The 17714-nt window shown below is 46.4% G+C and overlaps 1 protein-coding gene across 1 annotated transcript; it reads right to left on the bottom strand.

Moving 5' to 3' along the window:
* Positions 1–823: 823 nt before the first annotated feature.
* On the bottom strand, positions 824–17213 carry LOC146595463 (nuclear GTPase SLIP-GC-like). Its single transcript, XM_085305675.1, is given in 17 exon segments — positions 824–969; positions 1380–1470; positions 2511–2647; positions 3245–3353; positions 4563–4695; positions 6117–6274; positions 7438–7602; positions 8246–8379; positions 9469–9574; positions 10325–10407; positions 12376–12571; positions 13122–13367; positions 13650–13859; positions 14184–14406; positions 15086–15191; positions 15716–15844; positions 17198–17213. Coding segments are annotated over 17 exon segments (2301 nt in total). The 3' UTR covers positions 824–910.
* Between the last annotated feature and the right edge of the window lie 501 nt (positions 17214–17714).

The raw sequence follows: 17714 nt of genomic DNA on the forward strand, positions 1-17714 counted from the left end.
CGGGTAGGGGCAAGCTGCCTCCCGTCGCCTTTGCTGCCCCCTTCGCAGCCCGCTTCCCCACGGCGCGCTCGCCCCGCGGGGGCCCGGGGAGCCGCTTGCGGCTGCTGCGCGCGCGGGGAAACTGAGGCACAGAGGCTGGCCCCCCGCACCGTCGCCCCCGCGCCACGGCTGCCCCAGTTATCGTGGAATATTTCCAAGCTTCCATCTTAACACACGCAAATTCCCTGCCAAGCGGGCCAATTCCTCCTTCTGCATCCTGAGACATTTTGAAAAATACAGCCGTCAAACGCAAACCCCCAAGCGCTTAACATTTTATTATGTTTCAGGAGGAGAATCTCCATCACAGCTGTGCTTTGGTGGCCTTACACGTTTCCCCGTGCATATTCAATGCAACACATTTGTCTTTGGGCAGTTCTAGCTTTGCACCAGAGCTAGGTGGTCTCACTCTGCTTGGCTCATAGCTGAATACTGAAATCTGCGGAATAAAGTTGTTTTCCTTCATAAAACCAATACAAAAGCGATGCACAAGCTGCTAGTAACATTTAGTATAAAAGCAATGTAACGAGGATGCACATTACATATTGTCCCGTTTCCTGGAAGACTTTCAGAAAGGCACCCAAGACCTCATGGCCGGACCTCCGCTCGCTGCCGGCGTGGGGAAATGCCCCTTCGCGAGGGGCTGCGGACGCRGCTCGGGACCTGCAAGGGACCTCAGCTCTTCCGGATCCTTACAGGCCAGCATTTTGGCTACTGAGTCCAATCCATAAGGTCTTTAAAATTCTTGCTTACAAAGTGGTCAACACAGAGAAGTGATGATCTGATCAGTCAAATGCAATTAAAGACAACAGCCAAAAATAACTTTGCTTAAAAAAAAGGGGGGGGGGGAGAAGGGAAGACTTCCAGCAGGTTTTCAGTCAGCATGGAGACTTTTGCACAAACTCTCAATTTCTTGGCGTTCTTGATCAAAAACTGCAAGAACAACAAAATGAAAGAGACTCAGTTTTTCGCCTTTCTGATTTTATAGAAAAGGAAGAAAATGACAGACGTTTCAGTACAAATGGTTGGGGATGTCTAATGTACACTCCTTAGTCACAGACCCCAGCTGCTTATGTAGGAATAAGCAGTGGGGAAAGACACGCATTACCCTCTAATCTGCAGCCCAGCAGCCTCTGATGACCAGCACTGAGAGTAATCCTCCAGGTCCTGACCCAGCAAAGGCCCCATGATGGTGTGAGCACACACCAAAGGCCTTTCCAAGCTCAGGACCCCACTCACTCCTCAGTAGCTTCCTTGCAGGMCTGATCCTCAGCCTCTCGCTCACAGGCCAAGGGCTCTCCCTCCCAGCCCAGGTGTCCTGCAGAAGAGCACTCAGACCCTACCTGGCAGCCTCAGGCACATCTTTTCCCACGGACACAAGGTGAGGCTGAGCATGTCAGAAAAGTCCTTCTCCAGCTTCGTGGTCATATCCACCTGTAGTCATCAGAAATGATGAACATATTTTTCTTTTCTTTTTTCTTTTTTCTTTCTTTTTTTTTTAAGAGAGAAGCTGTATTTAAGGCCATAGAGACCAGTGCAGACGGTGGCATAGAACTGAACTGACTTTATTAGAGCGCAAATTCAAGACACAAAAACCCAGCATCGTTACCTTCAGAAGCCATGGAGCTCCAAGAATTACTGCTCTACATTACTGTTMTGTGCTGAGATTGCCAAGGTTGTGACATTAGTGATGGCTGCTTTGGTGTTTGCACATCCAAGCAGCTTGCTGGGGAGCRTCCATGCTGATCTTGTATAATACCCAAAGCAGATAAGACTTTTTTTTAGGTGAGCCTACCAACTCTGTCCATCTTCCTTGGTCAAGCAGGCRTGCCAGATCTTTGGCCAGCCTAAAGGAGCATCACTCAAATGACTGTGATGAATCTTGGTGTGTGTGAACAAAACTTGAACCCAATAGGTGGTAACACATATGAAGGAACCCAGATAGCGAGAGATGAGGTAGAAGAGGTCATATAAGGTCAGAAAGCAGGAAATAAAGGGGCCAAACTAGGAAATTATTGCCTAGAAAACTAAAATTTTGCTTGCTAGCTAAGACAACACAGAAGTTGGTTTGGGAGATAACCAGGGAACTGAATCCAAACAGAAAATCCATCTGATGTTTTCTTTTCTCAGAAAGAAAATAGATTTGTATTGAAAGCACAGACAAAATTTGACTRGAGCAATTCCAGACAGATGAACCTCTCAAAGAATTCATTTTTGCATTGAAATTTATGAAGATCACCACTTTTGTAACATCCTAGAACAACCTGCATCTCATGCATTCACTCTATAATCCCAGGCAGTTGCTATGTCCTGTGTAGWTCATAAAACTTCACGGAGCATTAAAATTACTCTGCAGTGACCACCGGACTGTCTGCAAAGGGCTAGAGAGCCTTGTCTACCCATCAAATTGTCTATCACAATTGCTGCTGGCGCAGGCTTGGATTCATAACAGCAATTTTTGAAATATCGCTCACCTTCAGATCCTGGAAATGGCTCATCATCTTCTCTTTTGCTTTTTCAAACATGCCCTTGGCCACCTCCTCCTCAATGGACTGGGAAAGTTTGTTTTTTATATTTTCACATGCCTGCTTCCCGCTTATCCTAGCTGCTTCTGTTGTGGTGGTGAGAAACATCACGTTGTTACCAGCCCAAAGCAGATTTGTGAAGAGGCACCAGGAATGGCCTGGAAGTGCAAAATGCATGCTCCCTGCTCCCAAGCAACTTTGACYCCTCCTAAAAAATTCCTTTGCCCATCAGCAAAACTGCCAAGCTAAACCCTTCCATAGAGCTTCAGGCCATGCTCAAGCTAAGCTACARGTCTCCTCAAGCTTTTAACCTCAGGCAAGGTCCTCTCTCTCCAGCCTCTCATGCTACTCTCTCCTTCCCAGCCTCTAATTGATTCACAAGAGATGTGATGGGTTTATGTGGTCTGATGATTAATAGTTAGGACAATAGCATCATCAATAAAACAAATCTGTACAGCAGCTTTTGGAAGTGTAACATTTTCTTCCATGGTGACACAATTGTGACCCACTGAACGTGTCACCCAAAGGCACAAATTTACACATCCTCCTTCCTTCCTTCCAGTTAGTGCAACTGTGAAGGCTTCTATAGTGGGACTCTGTATAAAAGTCAGGAAACCCTCTCCCAGGGCCAGACAGCGAACGAGCGACGTCAGATGCAGAATCACTTAGAGGACCAGTCCTACCGTCATAGTGCGGCGAAAGGCAGCTTTGGATGCACAACACAAGGGACTCATAGATCGTCTTCTTTTTCAAAAGAATTTGTCTTTCAAAGGTTTTCATGATGATGTCCATCTGCAGGAATTGATGTTAAAGTGTTCACCTGTTTCACTTCAAACCCTCAATTACAAACAGAATCTGAACAAATGCTTAGAAGCTTAAGAGCAGGTTGAACATCCAGGTTACTCCAGCAGGTTCTACGCAGGACAGAGATGGCACATGCGGGCAGTTTTAAGATCAGAGTTTAGGTAAAAGTGGGAGATATGAGGTGACACCTACACAGCTGAAGCCATTCACACGAGCAGCAGTCGCAGGCCAGCAGGCCAAACGGCGCGCGGTGAATCAGGTTGCAATCGCTCAGGGATTCTCCCTCCCRCCCCACTGCGGCATGCTGCCGGTGTCCCCACGGCCAGAAGACAGACATTTCTGTGTACAAGAGTGATTTCTCCAATTCTAAGTGCCTGAAGTAAAAAGAAACTTTTCTCTGAGCTCACTTGACTGGTGTTTTAACAGCAYGGCCTCAAAGGCACGCACCTTTGAGACTGAATTTGTATCCTGGGCTAGTCTGCCTTCCTAACCCTACACCAGGAGCCCCCTGACTCTCTGCAGTTCAGGGTATTGTCATTAGCTCTTGAGCCTCGAAGTAGAGGCTTCACCATCATGCTCACCGGGGATTCTCATTTGCTTTCCGTTAGCATCTGGCTTTGGTCTATCCCTAGCAACTCCCAAGGGACRAAATCTTAAAAGCCTTAAAAAGCTGTTTTGGGGATAAGGTCGTTTCCATCCTGGCTATTTACTGCCRCTCAGACCGTGCTTCTTCAGTGTGTTTGGGGGCTGAGCAGCACATTATYTTGAGGCCACCAAGGTGCTCTTGCTGCATAAGGCAGCAGGGGTTTTCCTGCTGCACAAATCTGACGGCAGTGTAAACCCAGYGTCACTAGCCACGGAAGATACCACTGCAAGCTCTCTGCCTCATGTCTTCCTGGGATTACCACCAGGAGCACAGCCAGGGTAGCTACCAAACTGCCTAACATTGGCCCAAGGATGAAGCTGGCTGTGGTATGGCATTAAACGGTTTGCTCTGCCTGATGCCAAATAAGAACTCCTGGTCGTTAGAGGTCATTCCAGATGCCTGCACAGCACAGGCCTGGCCATACTGCAGCCCCCTGAGCCCCTGCCAAGCAGGAGGGAGGCCAGCATCCACCCCCAGGGCTGGGCTAGCTACATCGGCTATTCCGCCTTGGGCCGTTGCACTGGGCTTCTCCTGCCAACTAGTAAACTTACCTCTTGGCGGAGAAAGTTGAGCCTTGTATTGCTCAAGTTGTTGCACTTGAAAACCTCAGTGAATTTTGTTTTTATCTCTGTGCTGAATTCATCGATGAACAACTGTAGGCTGTCCTTCGTGGGCCGCTGTTTTCTATTTGGATAGTAACAAAATGACTGTTAAATGCAAGGTGGGCTTGCTTCCCACTCGCTTTCTCTCTTGCACTCATTTCTCTCCCACCAACAGGAAGATTGGTGGGATAGGCAAGAGAAGCGGGCTCCAGTGCAAGGGAGCTGCRAGATGGGGCGGTGCTGCTAAATAGTCTTCTAGGACAACTTTAGGAGCCCAATCCCAGGCTAGTCCAGGCTGAGAACTTAATTGCAGCCATTCTTTTTCTCTGTCCATTGCCARTCAAGGTAATTTTCTGTTATGGGAAGACATGAGATGAATTCACTCTAAATTTCCAACTGCACAGCAGAGATCTCTTCAGTCCCTGGSCTAGCTGGCATCCCCCTTCTTCAGGGAACTGGAGATAGGGAGATACTAATTTTCTTTTTTATTTCTGTCTGAACCTATGTAAAGCAGAGAACAGAAGGGGGAGATTGCAAGTGCCACTGTAATATACATATTGCACGGTTAATGCAACCAGCAGTCCTGATTTTCCAAGTGAGCAGATGTTGGAGGCTACTGATCATGGGAAGATCAGTAGCAATCAGGTTAAAGATGAGCAAGTTGCTGAGATCCTTCAGTCAGTCAAAAGTTTTGCCTAAGTTCATGAATTATGGATTTTAGTGTGTTCTTTGCCAGGCCAAAGCAATGCTGTTTTACGTTCCTTGCGGAGGAAGAGAGAAAGATGTGATGGCTTCCAGCACTGGGCTGTCTGTTCCCAAGATGAGGTCAGTGAGGGTATTTGAGAAGAGACTGGACAAAGTTTGACCACAGTGAACATTTCAGCATAGTGATACTAGTACTGTCACATAGCCAGAAGAATGGGAGAAACAGGARTGTGTATCACCAAGGCAAGGAAGGAAGAACAGGGCTATAAAATTGGCACAATGAAGGAAAAGCTCTTTAGAGTTGCTTTGTCAAAGATGACATATTCATCATCCTGGCCTTGCAAGTCCAAAGCATGGCTTATGAGGTTGTGTTTATAGTGCTTAATTTGACTACAGCAAGAGAATTAGCTCAYTAGTTGTTTTGTTTCTACTAAAAAATAAAAATGATAATTGCAAAAAAGTTCCCAGTAACAGTTTTTATGTAGGAATAAACCTGAGAAAGGGAGAGTATCTAAACTAGCTTCACTTGTTTCRTTGCTGAACAGAGTACTTCACTAACGTCAGTGGAAAAGCACCCCCTCCCACTCTTTTATGTCCCTTCGTGATATTTTTTGTTCCTGGATTCTTAGGTTGTTCCTACTTGTCTGAAAACATGGAAAGGGCACCTGGAAACCCTCTGCCTCTTTCTGCAGCCCCTTCTGCAGGTGCAGCCAGCAAASCTTCTGCAGCCTCCCTCTGCCACAAGAGCGAGATGCAGGCTTGGTCTCTGCCCTCCAAGGAGGGCATCGTTCTCCTCACCTGAATATTTTCCCAAAAGGTACATCAATATGTTCATAGATGGGTTGCGCCAGGAGACTGTTGATGTCTAGGCGGTTGAAGACGCGGGATACAAACACTCCTTTCCTCACACACATGGCTTTTAGGGTCCTGTAAAAATTGCGGGAATTCTTGCCTTGCTGCACAAGGAAGAAAAAAGATGGCATAAGGAAGCGAGCAGCACCATGACCAGCAGGGAGATCCTGCTGGGACGGAGCCTCACGAGCCCTTCGCATGTAAGCATGGCACTACCTAAACTACTTGGTAAYAGATGCCATAGTGAGAGAGGACTGAGACTTAAATAATGTCTCTTTTCAGTCTTCCATACCTCTCGCGGCATGCCGTCTCCGCTCAGGATGGATAGCTCTACAGAGTCAGAAACTTGATTTGGCTCTAAGCCTGCAAGTGGAATTATCTCAGCTCACTCCAGCTCTCTAGAAACACACTGGCACTCAGTCTCCTGCTACAGAGAGAAAAAACAATCTCTAAAGGATAATGTATCCTATCTTAACAGGCAGGACTCAAATTACCCCTCCAAGGCCTCTCTCKTCACAGAATCAMAGAATGGTTGAGGTTGGAAGGGACCTCTGGAGATCATCTAGTCCAACCTCCCTGCTCAAGCAGGGTCACCTAGAGCATGKTAGACAGGATCGTGTCTGGGCTGGTTTTGAATATCTCCACCACATATCTTCAACAGAGGTAGCAGAAATCCAAGCAACTAGCCTAGCTCCAATGATGGATCTCCCGCCCTGAGTGTGGCCAAGCTCCCACAAATGTCCCCAGCYAGTACCATAGCAAGAAATCCACTCTTCCAGCCCAGGCAGCAGTGATCCAAGAAAAAATCCAGGCACAGCTGGGTTCACAATGGAAAACAGCATGATTTACTCCATTTCTATACCTAACTCCACCTGAGCACTGTCTTCTTCAAGCAGAGTATATGGCTGCAGGGACATCAGATGTCCCTCTCTGACTTTGGCCCTGGATTGCAAAACACCTGTTCTCCTCCCAGGAGTCCTGCTGAAGAACAAGCCCCTGGAAGAACTTGCTTCTCAGAGGAAGGACATCAGGTTTTGGTCTTCCCTTAGACTTTACAGGACGTTGACCTCTAAATTATATCTAAGGTTAAATAACACTAAATGGGCAGCAAATATATCYCCTGATTGCCTCTCTCTTATCCACAGACCTCGAAGTATTTGTCAGTGATTAAGGAAGAACACAAAATGAACTGATGGTGGAAGCAGTTGCAGGACAGAAAATGAAATAAACTTAGTCTCAATAAGACTGTCAAACTTCTGCTACTCACGCTGAAGAGCTGCTCCATATTCCTCTTGTGCAACCTTCTGGCAGACTTCAGCCCATTGAGGAGAGGCAATTCTATCTTGTCAAAAACACGCCCAGCTGCCGTTCCCAATTCCTGGATCTTTATCTTCAAGTACTCTTCTAACTCAGCCTCCTGGAAGGGCTGATCCTGCAAGAGCAGAATGGCACAAACCTTATCTCATGGCTGCTGGGGGTAACGGAAACATGTCCCAGCATTTTTCTCCCTGGAAACTTCTGGGCAGCTCAGAGTTAAATCAACACTCAGGAGGGGGAAACCAGAGTAAGGGCACCAAGTGAGAGAAGGAGCCTGTCGCGAATCCTAGCAGCGTGTGAGAGGGTCGCRCAGCTGAGGGAGAGGAGAGATGGTAACAAGAGCAAGTGATGGGGTTTCAGTGCTGTAAAAACTTGTTGAATCTCTGCATCTTCTTGCCTGTTCTGCTTCATCCCCTCTAAAGGGGCAAAATTGCTAGTCAGAAAATGGCTTTAGTCTTGGTGCATCTTCACAGCTGTACAAAACCCCCATTGCCCTGCTGTACAGCCCTGCYCCAGGGCTGCCCCACTCCTGCTGCAGCTAAAGAATAATCCTCATTCACACAATAATCCTCTATTTAGCTTACTCCAGTATACGGGGAGTAGACTTGYGTTCGTTTCCCGAGAAGGATGAGGATGTTGGTTCCCTAGCTCAAATTACTAGAGAAGGAAGGAGAAGGTGGCAGCTCACAGATCAGTAGCTACAGAGGCAATATCCACCACTAACATTGCTCTGTTAGAGGCAACGCAGACGCACGTACCCTTTCAGTCTCCATGCAGTTGTAAACATCCATGAGATAGAAAACGACAAGAATTTCATTCATATAATCTTGTATCAGATTCTTCATTGTATTCAGGTGGAGCTTCCTGACRTAGTCTCTGAGTATGGGGATTTCTGAAACAGAATTATAAGAGGACACTTTAAACATTGAGTAGGAGGGATTTTCCTGCTGCTGGACACACTCTCTTTTTCCCATAGGTGAACACAGGAGCAGACAGGAGCTGTGACCCAAAACTTCCAGGTTTTTGACCATATCAGACTTCTAGACTTTTTTGGGGAAAAAAAGAGGCTGTATCCTTAATAAAGTATATCATGAAAGCCTAACCAAAGAACATTTGGGTTAGAGAGCTYTCTAGCAATGACTGTCCTAGCTTTCCAGAGGGAGAGAAAGGCCGAGCCCTCTCCACAGCCAGTCTTCACGAATCCGACCATGTCTTTTGGAGATTAGACTTGACCCTGCCTCCAGGCAGGGCGACGGACAAGGGGATGGACAAYTCTTCCAAGCCTGGCCATATGCAGGATCCAGAGAGAGAGAGAAAACTCCCCAGAAGTGCATGGTGATGCCAGAACAGTGATCTGGAGCAACTCCTGGAAAGCCAGAAAAGGGTACATAGCTCCTTTCCTTATTTGAGGTAATGCATTTATAAGATGATAAAGCATTTAACCTACTGCTGACAGAGGGAGGCAAATGCTTCTTTCTCTCCTTTGCCCATAGGAAGGCCATAAACAAGTGCCTTAAACTCAGCCACTCATTGATGCTAGAAGTTTGTAAGCAGAGAGCCCGGGAATGCTTCACCCTCCCCAGGACCGTGCTGCAAGCCTGCAAGAAATGAGTTGTTATGTACTAAGAAGGGGCAAAAGGAGACAGGGAAGAGATCATGATCATAAGTGTCATGATCTTGAGGAATTTAAGGAACACTGATTCATGTCATGGGCCCTTCRGAGCGAGACTCATGCAGCACGCGAGAAAGCCCTGAATTCAACTAATGCCGCCAGATCTGACAGTGGTAACACTAAATATTCTCCCAGCATGTAGGGAGAACATCCTCACAATGACATACTTTTTTTGCACCAAATTCATGCACTTCTATGACTTTCCCATCAGTAATACTTCCCCCACCCCAAAGCCCCCAGTAGACAGGGCATTGCTAGCACTGACAGCCTCAACGCAGAATGGAGGCTCAAAGGCAACCTGTGCATTACCTGTTTCCTCTTTGCTGAGAATTTCAGTTCTCCAGTATTCTTGGGCACTGACTGTGTAAACCAGGTCAGACTTTTGCAGTACCTCTGAGTCAATGGGCAGTTTTTTCTAAAACACATGCACATGCAGTATTTATGCACGGGAGTCTCCGCAGCAATGCAAAGATCCTGTTGCCGCAGCAGAACACCGTGGCAGTTCACGAATGCTGAAGAGAGCAGATGTCACCAGTGGTGCATGCTCAGCCAACCCACCACCCCTCACAAACCTACTCAGCATTGGACCTCCTGATTTACTATTTATGTTTTTGAAAGACAAATGGAAAGAAAAAGAAGTTACTGTATTTCACAGGAAAAGACATGCATACAGATTAGATCCGAGGGCTGGAGCACCTGCCCTGTGAGGAACGKCTGCGAGAGCTGGGCCTGTTCAGCCTGGGGAAGAGCAGACTGAGGGGGGATCTGATCAGTGTGTACAAGTACCTGAAGGGAGGGTGTCAAGGGGACGGGGACAAACTCTTTTCAGTTGTCCYRTGTGACAGGACAAGAGGCRATGGGCAGAAGTTGAAGCACAGGAAGTTCYRCCTGAMCGTGMGGGGGAATTTCTTCCCTGTGAGRGTGACGGAGCWCTGGACCAGGTTGCCCAGMGAGGCTGTGGAGTCTCCTTSTCTGGAGCTGTTCAAGGCCYGCCTGGATGCAACCCTGTCTAACATGCTCTACGTGACCCTGCTGAGCAGGGGGGTTGGCCTAGATGGTCTCCAGAGGTCCCTTCCAACCTTACTGATTCTATGATTAGTACGTTACTAATGCATTGGTTACCGAAATAAAAAAATGGATAGCAAACTCTGCAGAATGACTTTACCTCCATCCTGGCTTTTATTGCTTTGCCCTTTCTTGCTTTCAGATCTTTGTTCTGCTCCAAGATGGCATCATGCTTGCTTATAACTTCCTAGATTCCAAAAGATAATAAATGTTACAAGGAGATATTTCCCAAATCTGTCAGAATACCCCTAAACCAAGACAAAGTCACCAACAAGGCTCTGTCCTAGGCCCTTGGAGCTCCTGTATGGGCTACGGTGGCATTCCCAGGCCTTTAGCATATCTCTTAGAAAAACAGCCAATCTGAATATCACAATTTCAGGCAATAGTCAATCCTCTGCCATCACCAGGTAAGCTATTCGAGCAGCTGGCATTGTTAAAAACTTGTCCCTGAAATAGGATGACTTGGCTTTAATTCACATTCCCACATGTGAAGGATTAATTTGGTAGCATTTAATACAGCAAGTAAGAGAGCAAAGTGGCTTTGTCCATTAACTGAGTTTTTTTTTTCTTTTTCATCATGACTCTGCTGCACACAGATTTCTTGCTGTATCTTCCCAGTTCCAGCTAATTAGCCTGCCAGGGCCCTCGGGAGTCTAACCAAGATTCAGGCTACCTCCTTTTTCCCCACCAAAATGCAGGACCAAGGCAGGGCCCAAGGTCTTCTGTTCCCAATGCCATGCATGGAGAATTGCCTAACCAGGTGCCCAGCATCCCTACGTTTCTGCCTTTAATAAGCAGAGGTCCTCAGTTTCTCCCTGCTCTGTTTAGAAGCTGTGGAAGATAATGGTCATCTTAGAAGCTGTGGAAGATAATGGTCATCTTCAAAAGATCAATCTGGCATATCTTGTTTCTGTTCTTTGGAAATATTCTGTTATAAAAGGAATGCAGATTTCGATCACATGAAGAAGTTGGCAAATACTTACTTTTATCTTTTTTTCTCTGGAGGGGAGGAATGAAAAAAAAGAAAAAAAGACTCATTTGAGCAAACATGGTAACCTGGTAACCTTATATCATATCCCTTAGCAAGAACAGGGAGCAGAATCCACAGAAAAGCAGACAGCATAGCCCATCCAACCCATAGCATAGTCACAGGGTCTACTAGCTCACATTGGAGCCARAGTCCACTTCAGTACTTAAATGCTTAAATTCTTCGATTTTGGCTGTTCCACAATAACTCATTACTTCCAAGATCCCTTAAATTAAGGATGGCTCATGTAATGGGATCCACAAGAATTCATCACAGACAGAACAGAAGGGCGATTCAAGGGAATTCTGGAAACAGAGATACTATTGATACAGAGGGCAAAAGGAGATGGATGATTTGTGTTTTTCAGAAAGACAGAAATAAAAATGAAGGCAATGAGGCAGCATTGAGCATTTGCTTGAAAAAGGAGAGAGAAGGGTTAAAGCAGATTGAGGCTGGATCAAAATCACTCTAGGGAAAGACAAATGGATTTTACTGGCATAATGATGGAATCGTACTGTAACCCCCAGAAATGGTCTGGGTTTCAAAAAAGTTATGTTTGTAAATGCATAATGATCTTAGAGCAGCAATAAAATGTCATTGGGATATAACCATTGTGTGAGAACACCATTTTCCATGTGCAGAGTGGGTAAGAGAGGATACTAACAAGATCTGATCCTGCCAYAAACAAATAGCCTCCACTCTTCAGCCTGTTCTGTGGGACCTGAACCATGCACAGAGGCTATTACAGCTTTAACTAACCTAGAGGGATCTTCTGGAACAGGTACCCAGAAAGGTTGTGGAGTCTCTTTCTCTGGAGGTATTCAAAACCCACCTGGACATGATCCTGTGCAATGGCTCTAGGTGACCCTGCTCGAGAAGGGGGGGTTGGACTAGATGATCTCCAGAGGTCCCTTCCAACCTCAACCATTCTGCGATTCTACCTTAAGTGTCAGCACCACCTCAGTTTAAACCCTAAGATCCCAGGCTTAATGCCCCTGTCTCTGTGGTCACTGAAAGCTTCAGGAACTAGAAGGGTTAAATACAGCTTGGAAAGTAGCCAGGGAGGTGGTATGTTGGAGGAAGAGGCAGATGAAGGCACTGCAAATCTCTACAGTCCTGAACACATGATGGAGCTGCWGCTTACCTCAGGTATTCTTCAGTATTCATCTTATCCATCTTGGTCACCACAAAAGTGATATCACTGCACTTCCCAGCCTGGCAAGCTTTAATTGCCTCTTGTAGAATATTTTCATGTTCTTTGGCCGCAAAAACACGCTCAACATCAGCRATAATCCAGATGGATGAACACTTCAGGATACTCTTGAGTGAAAGAAGGAGAGACAATTTGGAGAAAGATATGGGAGAACATGGGCAGAGAAGATGCTGCCTTGGGGGGCAATGCCAGGCAGAGGCAGAAAGCACTGCGTTGGTGCAGACACCGGGCTTGAGGCTTGGGATGTGGCTCCCAGGGGCGGTGAATCCCTCCCTGCACATGGGACTGCACTTGGGGGCCATTGAGCTTGGTTGTCATGTACATTGCAATGGCCAAGTGCCAGGAGGACCAGCAAGGCACACAGCCAACACTAAGTGACAACAGAATTGCCTCGGACAAAGACATATGGGGAATGGCACAAGAGGCTAAGGATACTTCTGCAGAAGAAGTAGTAAAAGATATTGAGAGGGAAAGTATGTTGGGTACACCATTCCTGCAGAGTAAGCATCCGGCCTCCAATTGCTCAGCTTGTGTCTTCTCTCCCTTGCCATAAGCATGTGGTCCCTTTGGAGTCTCCCTCTAAGATGGAGTCACGGAAACAGAGAAGCATTTCCCACCCAGATGTGTTTTCCCTCCACAGCATAACTTGCCAATCACCTCTTTCCACATTTCATCCCTTGCTTTGTTGGAATCTCCTGTCCCTGGAATATCCACGAAGACAACACCTTCTGGAATCATGTCTGACATTGGGAGAGTCACTTCCACGTGCTTGATCAGTGGCCAGAGACGCATCTTTTCTCTCCTTTCTTCCATCTTGCTGTCACCACTGTCCATCTCGCTACTTCCCTTGTCATTGTCCTGGCTCCGGATATATGGGTCCAGCTCTTCAGCGAGCTCCTGTGCCTGGGACACAATAAATAAGTTAATCTTTGCCCCATATAGAGTTAAAACCTCCAAATAGGCTAAAAAGAACAAATCATTTCATTTTCTTTTTCACTAGCTTGTCATCACACCTAGAAAGGCAATTCTAAACCCTACAACTCCGAAGGGAGGTAAGTCTTCAGAACAGAGTCACACGAAGGGTAGTAAAGGAAAACACTCACTCACACAACTGTTTCAATGCCTGACGTGTTTGGACCTGAAAGGAGAACTATTGGCCTTCCTAGCCTGGAAAGATACACTCACCTCTGCTTTCCTAAGAGTGATACGTCTCGAGGAGGGAATGGTAATCACAGGCTTGGCTCTCAGCAGCTCTTCGTAACKTCTCCCCTCTGCTCCTTCCCCATAAATGGCCTGCAGCTTACAAATGGCATACTCTGTGTCATCGTCTCTCTCACCGTCTTCGTTCTCAGAGTCCAAAAGCATGAAGAGATTATTCAGCTCATCCTTCCATTCCTGCCAAAGTGGAGTGAAGAGGATGCTGTTTAATGGGACGGATCAGGCTTACTAGGGTAAGAGCAGCTTGGCAACAGGATTTGGTTGTGAGGACCAATGGGAAGAAGCAGCACCGGTGGCTGCAATGCACCTTCTGCCTGCAGTCCTGTCTGGAGATACCTAGTTCAGACAACTCCAGCTGCCTGGAGCAGAAAGGAAAAAGCTTCTGCTTTCTCCTGTCTTCCCTTCAGTGCTGTGGCCAAAAAGCCAGCCACAAAGAAGAGCTTCGCTCTGGAGGACCCTGTTAGAAACTTGCTAGCACCTCTGTGGAGAAACTCATCTCACCTCCTCTGAGAGAAGAAAAATGTTCGCTTCGTAGTGCTTACTCCTGCAGGTACTGATCTGAACCAGGCAGGAGGTGCAAGCCCGCGTCCCAGAGACCGGCAGAAAGAACTTCTTGTCCAGAAGGGCGTTCAGCAGTGTGCTCTTCCCCGCGCCGGTGCTGCCAAAGAGACCGATGCGGGTGACGCTGAAGACAGACTTTGCCCTGAGWGCATCAAGGCGGTCTCTGAGGAGGAAGGAAGCAAGGAGAAATGTAGACCRCTGTAGCAGATGCAAATATCAGGGGAGTTTTTTCCCTTGTAAACACAAATACTCCATTAATAACAGCCTCACAGGGGAGCTCTTTCTGCAGCATAGTCTCTGTTCTCTGCTGTCCTTACATTTCCCTCAGCTGTCTGCTCCAAATCCTACTCCAGCCCATTTCAGCGGGGTAGAAGCCCCAGTGAACTCTGTAAGGACATGGCACCATGCTCACCATGCTGCATGCAGCGCTTGGCTCAGTTCCGGCGTCACTGCCAGGAGGTCCTATTGCATGTGTGTGCCATGAGGTCATACCGCATTTGCACCATCAGGAAGATGCCAATGCTGCAGTCGCCTCTCAGGAGGAACGCTATTCTGCCTCTGGTTGTAATGTCTTCCCTGATATTTCCAAGGGATGACAAGATGGTCAGTTAATTTTCCCTATGGAAAGAAGTTGTTCTCTGGCTGCTGTCAGAGAGTGAAATCTGCTTTATACACACCTCTGCCATGAGCCAAGTASGTAATTCCTTGTTTTATTTTCCTCTCTAGAAACAAGTCTCCTCCAAACCTGTCAAGCACAGCAGTGCCTTGTAGCTAGATGCAACACATAAAGTCCTATGCCAGTGAAGGACGTTCTGACTAAATCAGTTTGGCTGCAGACTCACCTGAGATATCTCAGCTGGCCAGGCAGCTCATCCAGAAAGAAYGAGTTGGGTATCTTCTTATATGACATGTTCAGAATTTTTTTGGCCTTGAACTCGATCTTTTCATCTAGGAGGGAGATGTGGTTACAGCATCAGACTGCAGAGGAGTGCTCAGAAGCTGAGCAAGAGTGGGAGGTCTCCAAAGAAAACAGCACGAGCATGCAATGAGCAGGCCTCAGGAAGAGGCTTTTACAGCTGTGAGCCACTTTTACTTGTAAAGTTCCCACATTCCAACTTACATAGTTCCCACCAGTATTTTTACCAGATGCAGTTTGCTGAGGAGGGCAACAAGGGTCCCTTCTCGTGAGCAGCAAAGTGAATGAATTGCTGCTGGCATGGCAGACCTGTATGTGATGCTCCTTGCTGCTTGGAGGCATCACTTGACTGGATCCAGTGATGGGATTCTCCACAGAAACCATCACAGCTGCTGCAGCTGCATCCACATGAGCTGCTGCAGCCTTCGATCTGCTCAAGCCTCACGTCTCCTCTCCAYGGCAGACAGGGCTATGGTCTCTCCCAAAACCTACTGTGTTTTGGGGATGTCTCTGCCTGCCCCTGGGCCAACATGTGCTCTTGGCTTCTCATACTCACAGTTTTTAAGAACCTTTTGTTCATCGTCCTGGAAAGCCTGATGCATTCGTGGTCGCTTTCGAGCTATTTCAGAGGCATTTCCCCCTTCTGCACCTTTTCAGGTTGAAAGGACATCCTCATTATCATACTCTCATGAGAAGTGAAGAGAGTTACAAGGCTTAATATTAAATAACCTACAGCTTCTTATCACTGATGTCAAAAGATGGTCTCTGAAGCCTGATTTGATGTTGRAGTGGTTTATAGGGGCAAAAGTCATGCCACTCACCTGCACATTTAATCATTTGAGGCCTTACAATCCCTAGGGATAAAATCGAGGTGATGACTTACTTGATCAAATGTGGAGATGTTCTTCAGGGCATGAGGCTTCCTAACTCTGGTGACRTGCTTGATTAGATATACTTGGAGTATCCCATGGGGCTGGAGGTGACTGGCTGAGCTATACATACCGACAGTGTCGATGCACTGATGGAGAAACACTCCACTTGGGAAGTCTTCTCCTCTTTGACTTTCTATAAGCGGCTTTGGTAAGTCCTGGGAACTGAATCCATGCCTCCAAAATCCTAGAGGATTGCCTTTGGCCAAGTGGTAAGACTACGGCAAATCTTGGTTCAACCCAAAGGTTGTCAGTGTTGGATGTTTAAGGAAAAAGCAGAAAGAGCAGAACAGGACTGGGCATGGTGGGCATGCTATCACTGCCTGCAAATAGACCACAAGCCTGCGGAGACTGGGGGTGGAATGGACCTTGCCTAACAGACAACAAATATAATACAGAAGTCTCCACTTGAGCTAGTCACCCAAAAATTCCACTGGAGAAACAAGTATATTTAGAACATGATTCATCTGATTGATTTTGGAGGGAAGAGAAAATTATTTGTTATATTTATGCACAAATAGCATCAGGATTCTTGAGTCCTTTCCCATGTCCTTCCTTCTGGGTGAGTCTTCAGCACATCTATTACACTTCACCTTGGAGAAATTTCCATGAATCCCTCCTTTCTCTCTCTCTCTTTTTTTTTTTTTTTTTTTTTTTTTTTTTTTTTTTTTTTTTTTTTTTTTTTTTTTTTTTTTTTTTTTTTTTTCTTTTTCTTTTTTTTTTTTTTTTTTTTTTTTTTTTGTTTTAACAAGCTTCAAATTTTGAAGGAGACTGTGCTTGCTACAAAGGTAGTCCTCCAAAATGAGTTGTATGTCTAGGGGAGGAACCTTCACTCAAGTATCCCATCCTCAGCTGGCCCACGTTGTCACTGTGCAAAGTGGAGAAATTCTAAAAGGTTCATTCCTCTTCTAATACACTTTAAAGAGACACTGTGACTTCACTGTCCTGACACCTGGCTAAGCAGAGAGCTTTCTCTTTCAAAACTTTGCAAGTAAGTGAAAGCAGAATAATTTTGTACCAGCTGGTGTAAATTAGAAGCTGATCTGGGGAGTCTCTCCCCTCCTACTCTTGCAGAAACAGGGAGGTGATTGTAAAGAAAACCTTCTCACCTTGGGCCTCTGCCATGTCCACAGAGCTGTCTCAGAGGCTGAGGTGAGTCCTTGCAGCTCAGGGTTGTCCCCAGCTTTTGACAACCAGGCTGTGCTCAGCGTGAGCAATAAGAACTCCAACAAAGACACCAGTATCCAAAAAATCACCTAAGAGAGAAAAAACAGATAATCATGACATTTTTCACTCGATTTAATTTGTATCTTGGATCAGGCACTGGAGTGTGAAAAGGATATGCTGTCCAGCTCTTCAGTGGCAGGTTGGAAGCTGGTTGTGGCATGCAGCAGCAGCATCTCTGAGGCAGCCACCGATATAGCTCCYTAGTCTTTAAACAGAAGACACCTTACACACAGAGGTGTAAAAGAAATGATTTTATACCTTATGAAAGTCTAGGTGATGGTAAGCTGAAACACATTCAAGATTTTGGAATGAAAACCCTCCAAAGATTTGTTTCTAGAAGTGAACCAGTCCAGAAATCCTGTTTGTGTCAGGAGACACCCAGCCAACCTTCCTGAGCTG

This window comes from Rhea americana, unplaced genomic scaffold, assembly GCF_003343005.1.
Source record: "Rhea americana isolate MKP2758 unplaced genomic scaffold, rheAme1 scaffold_225, whole genome shotgun sequence".
NCBI lineage: Eukaryota > Metazoa > Chordata > Aves > Rheiformes > Rheidae > Rhea > Rhea americana.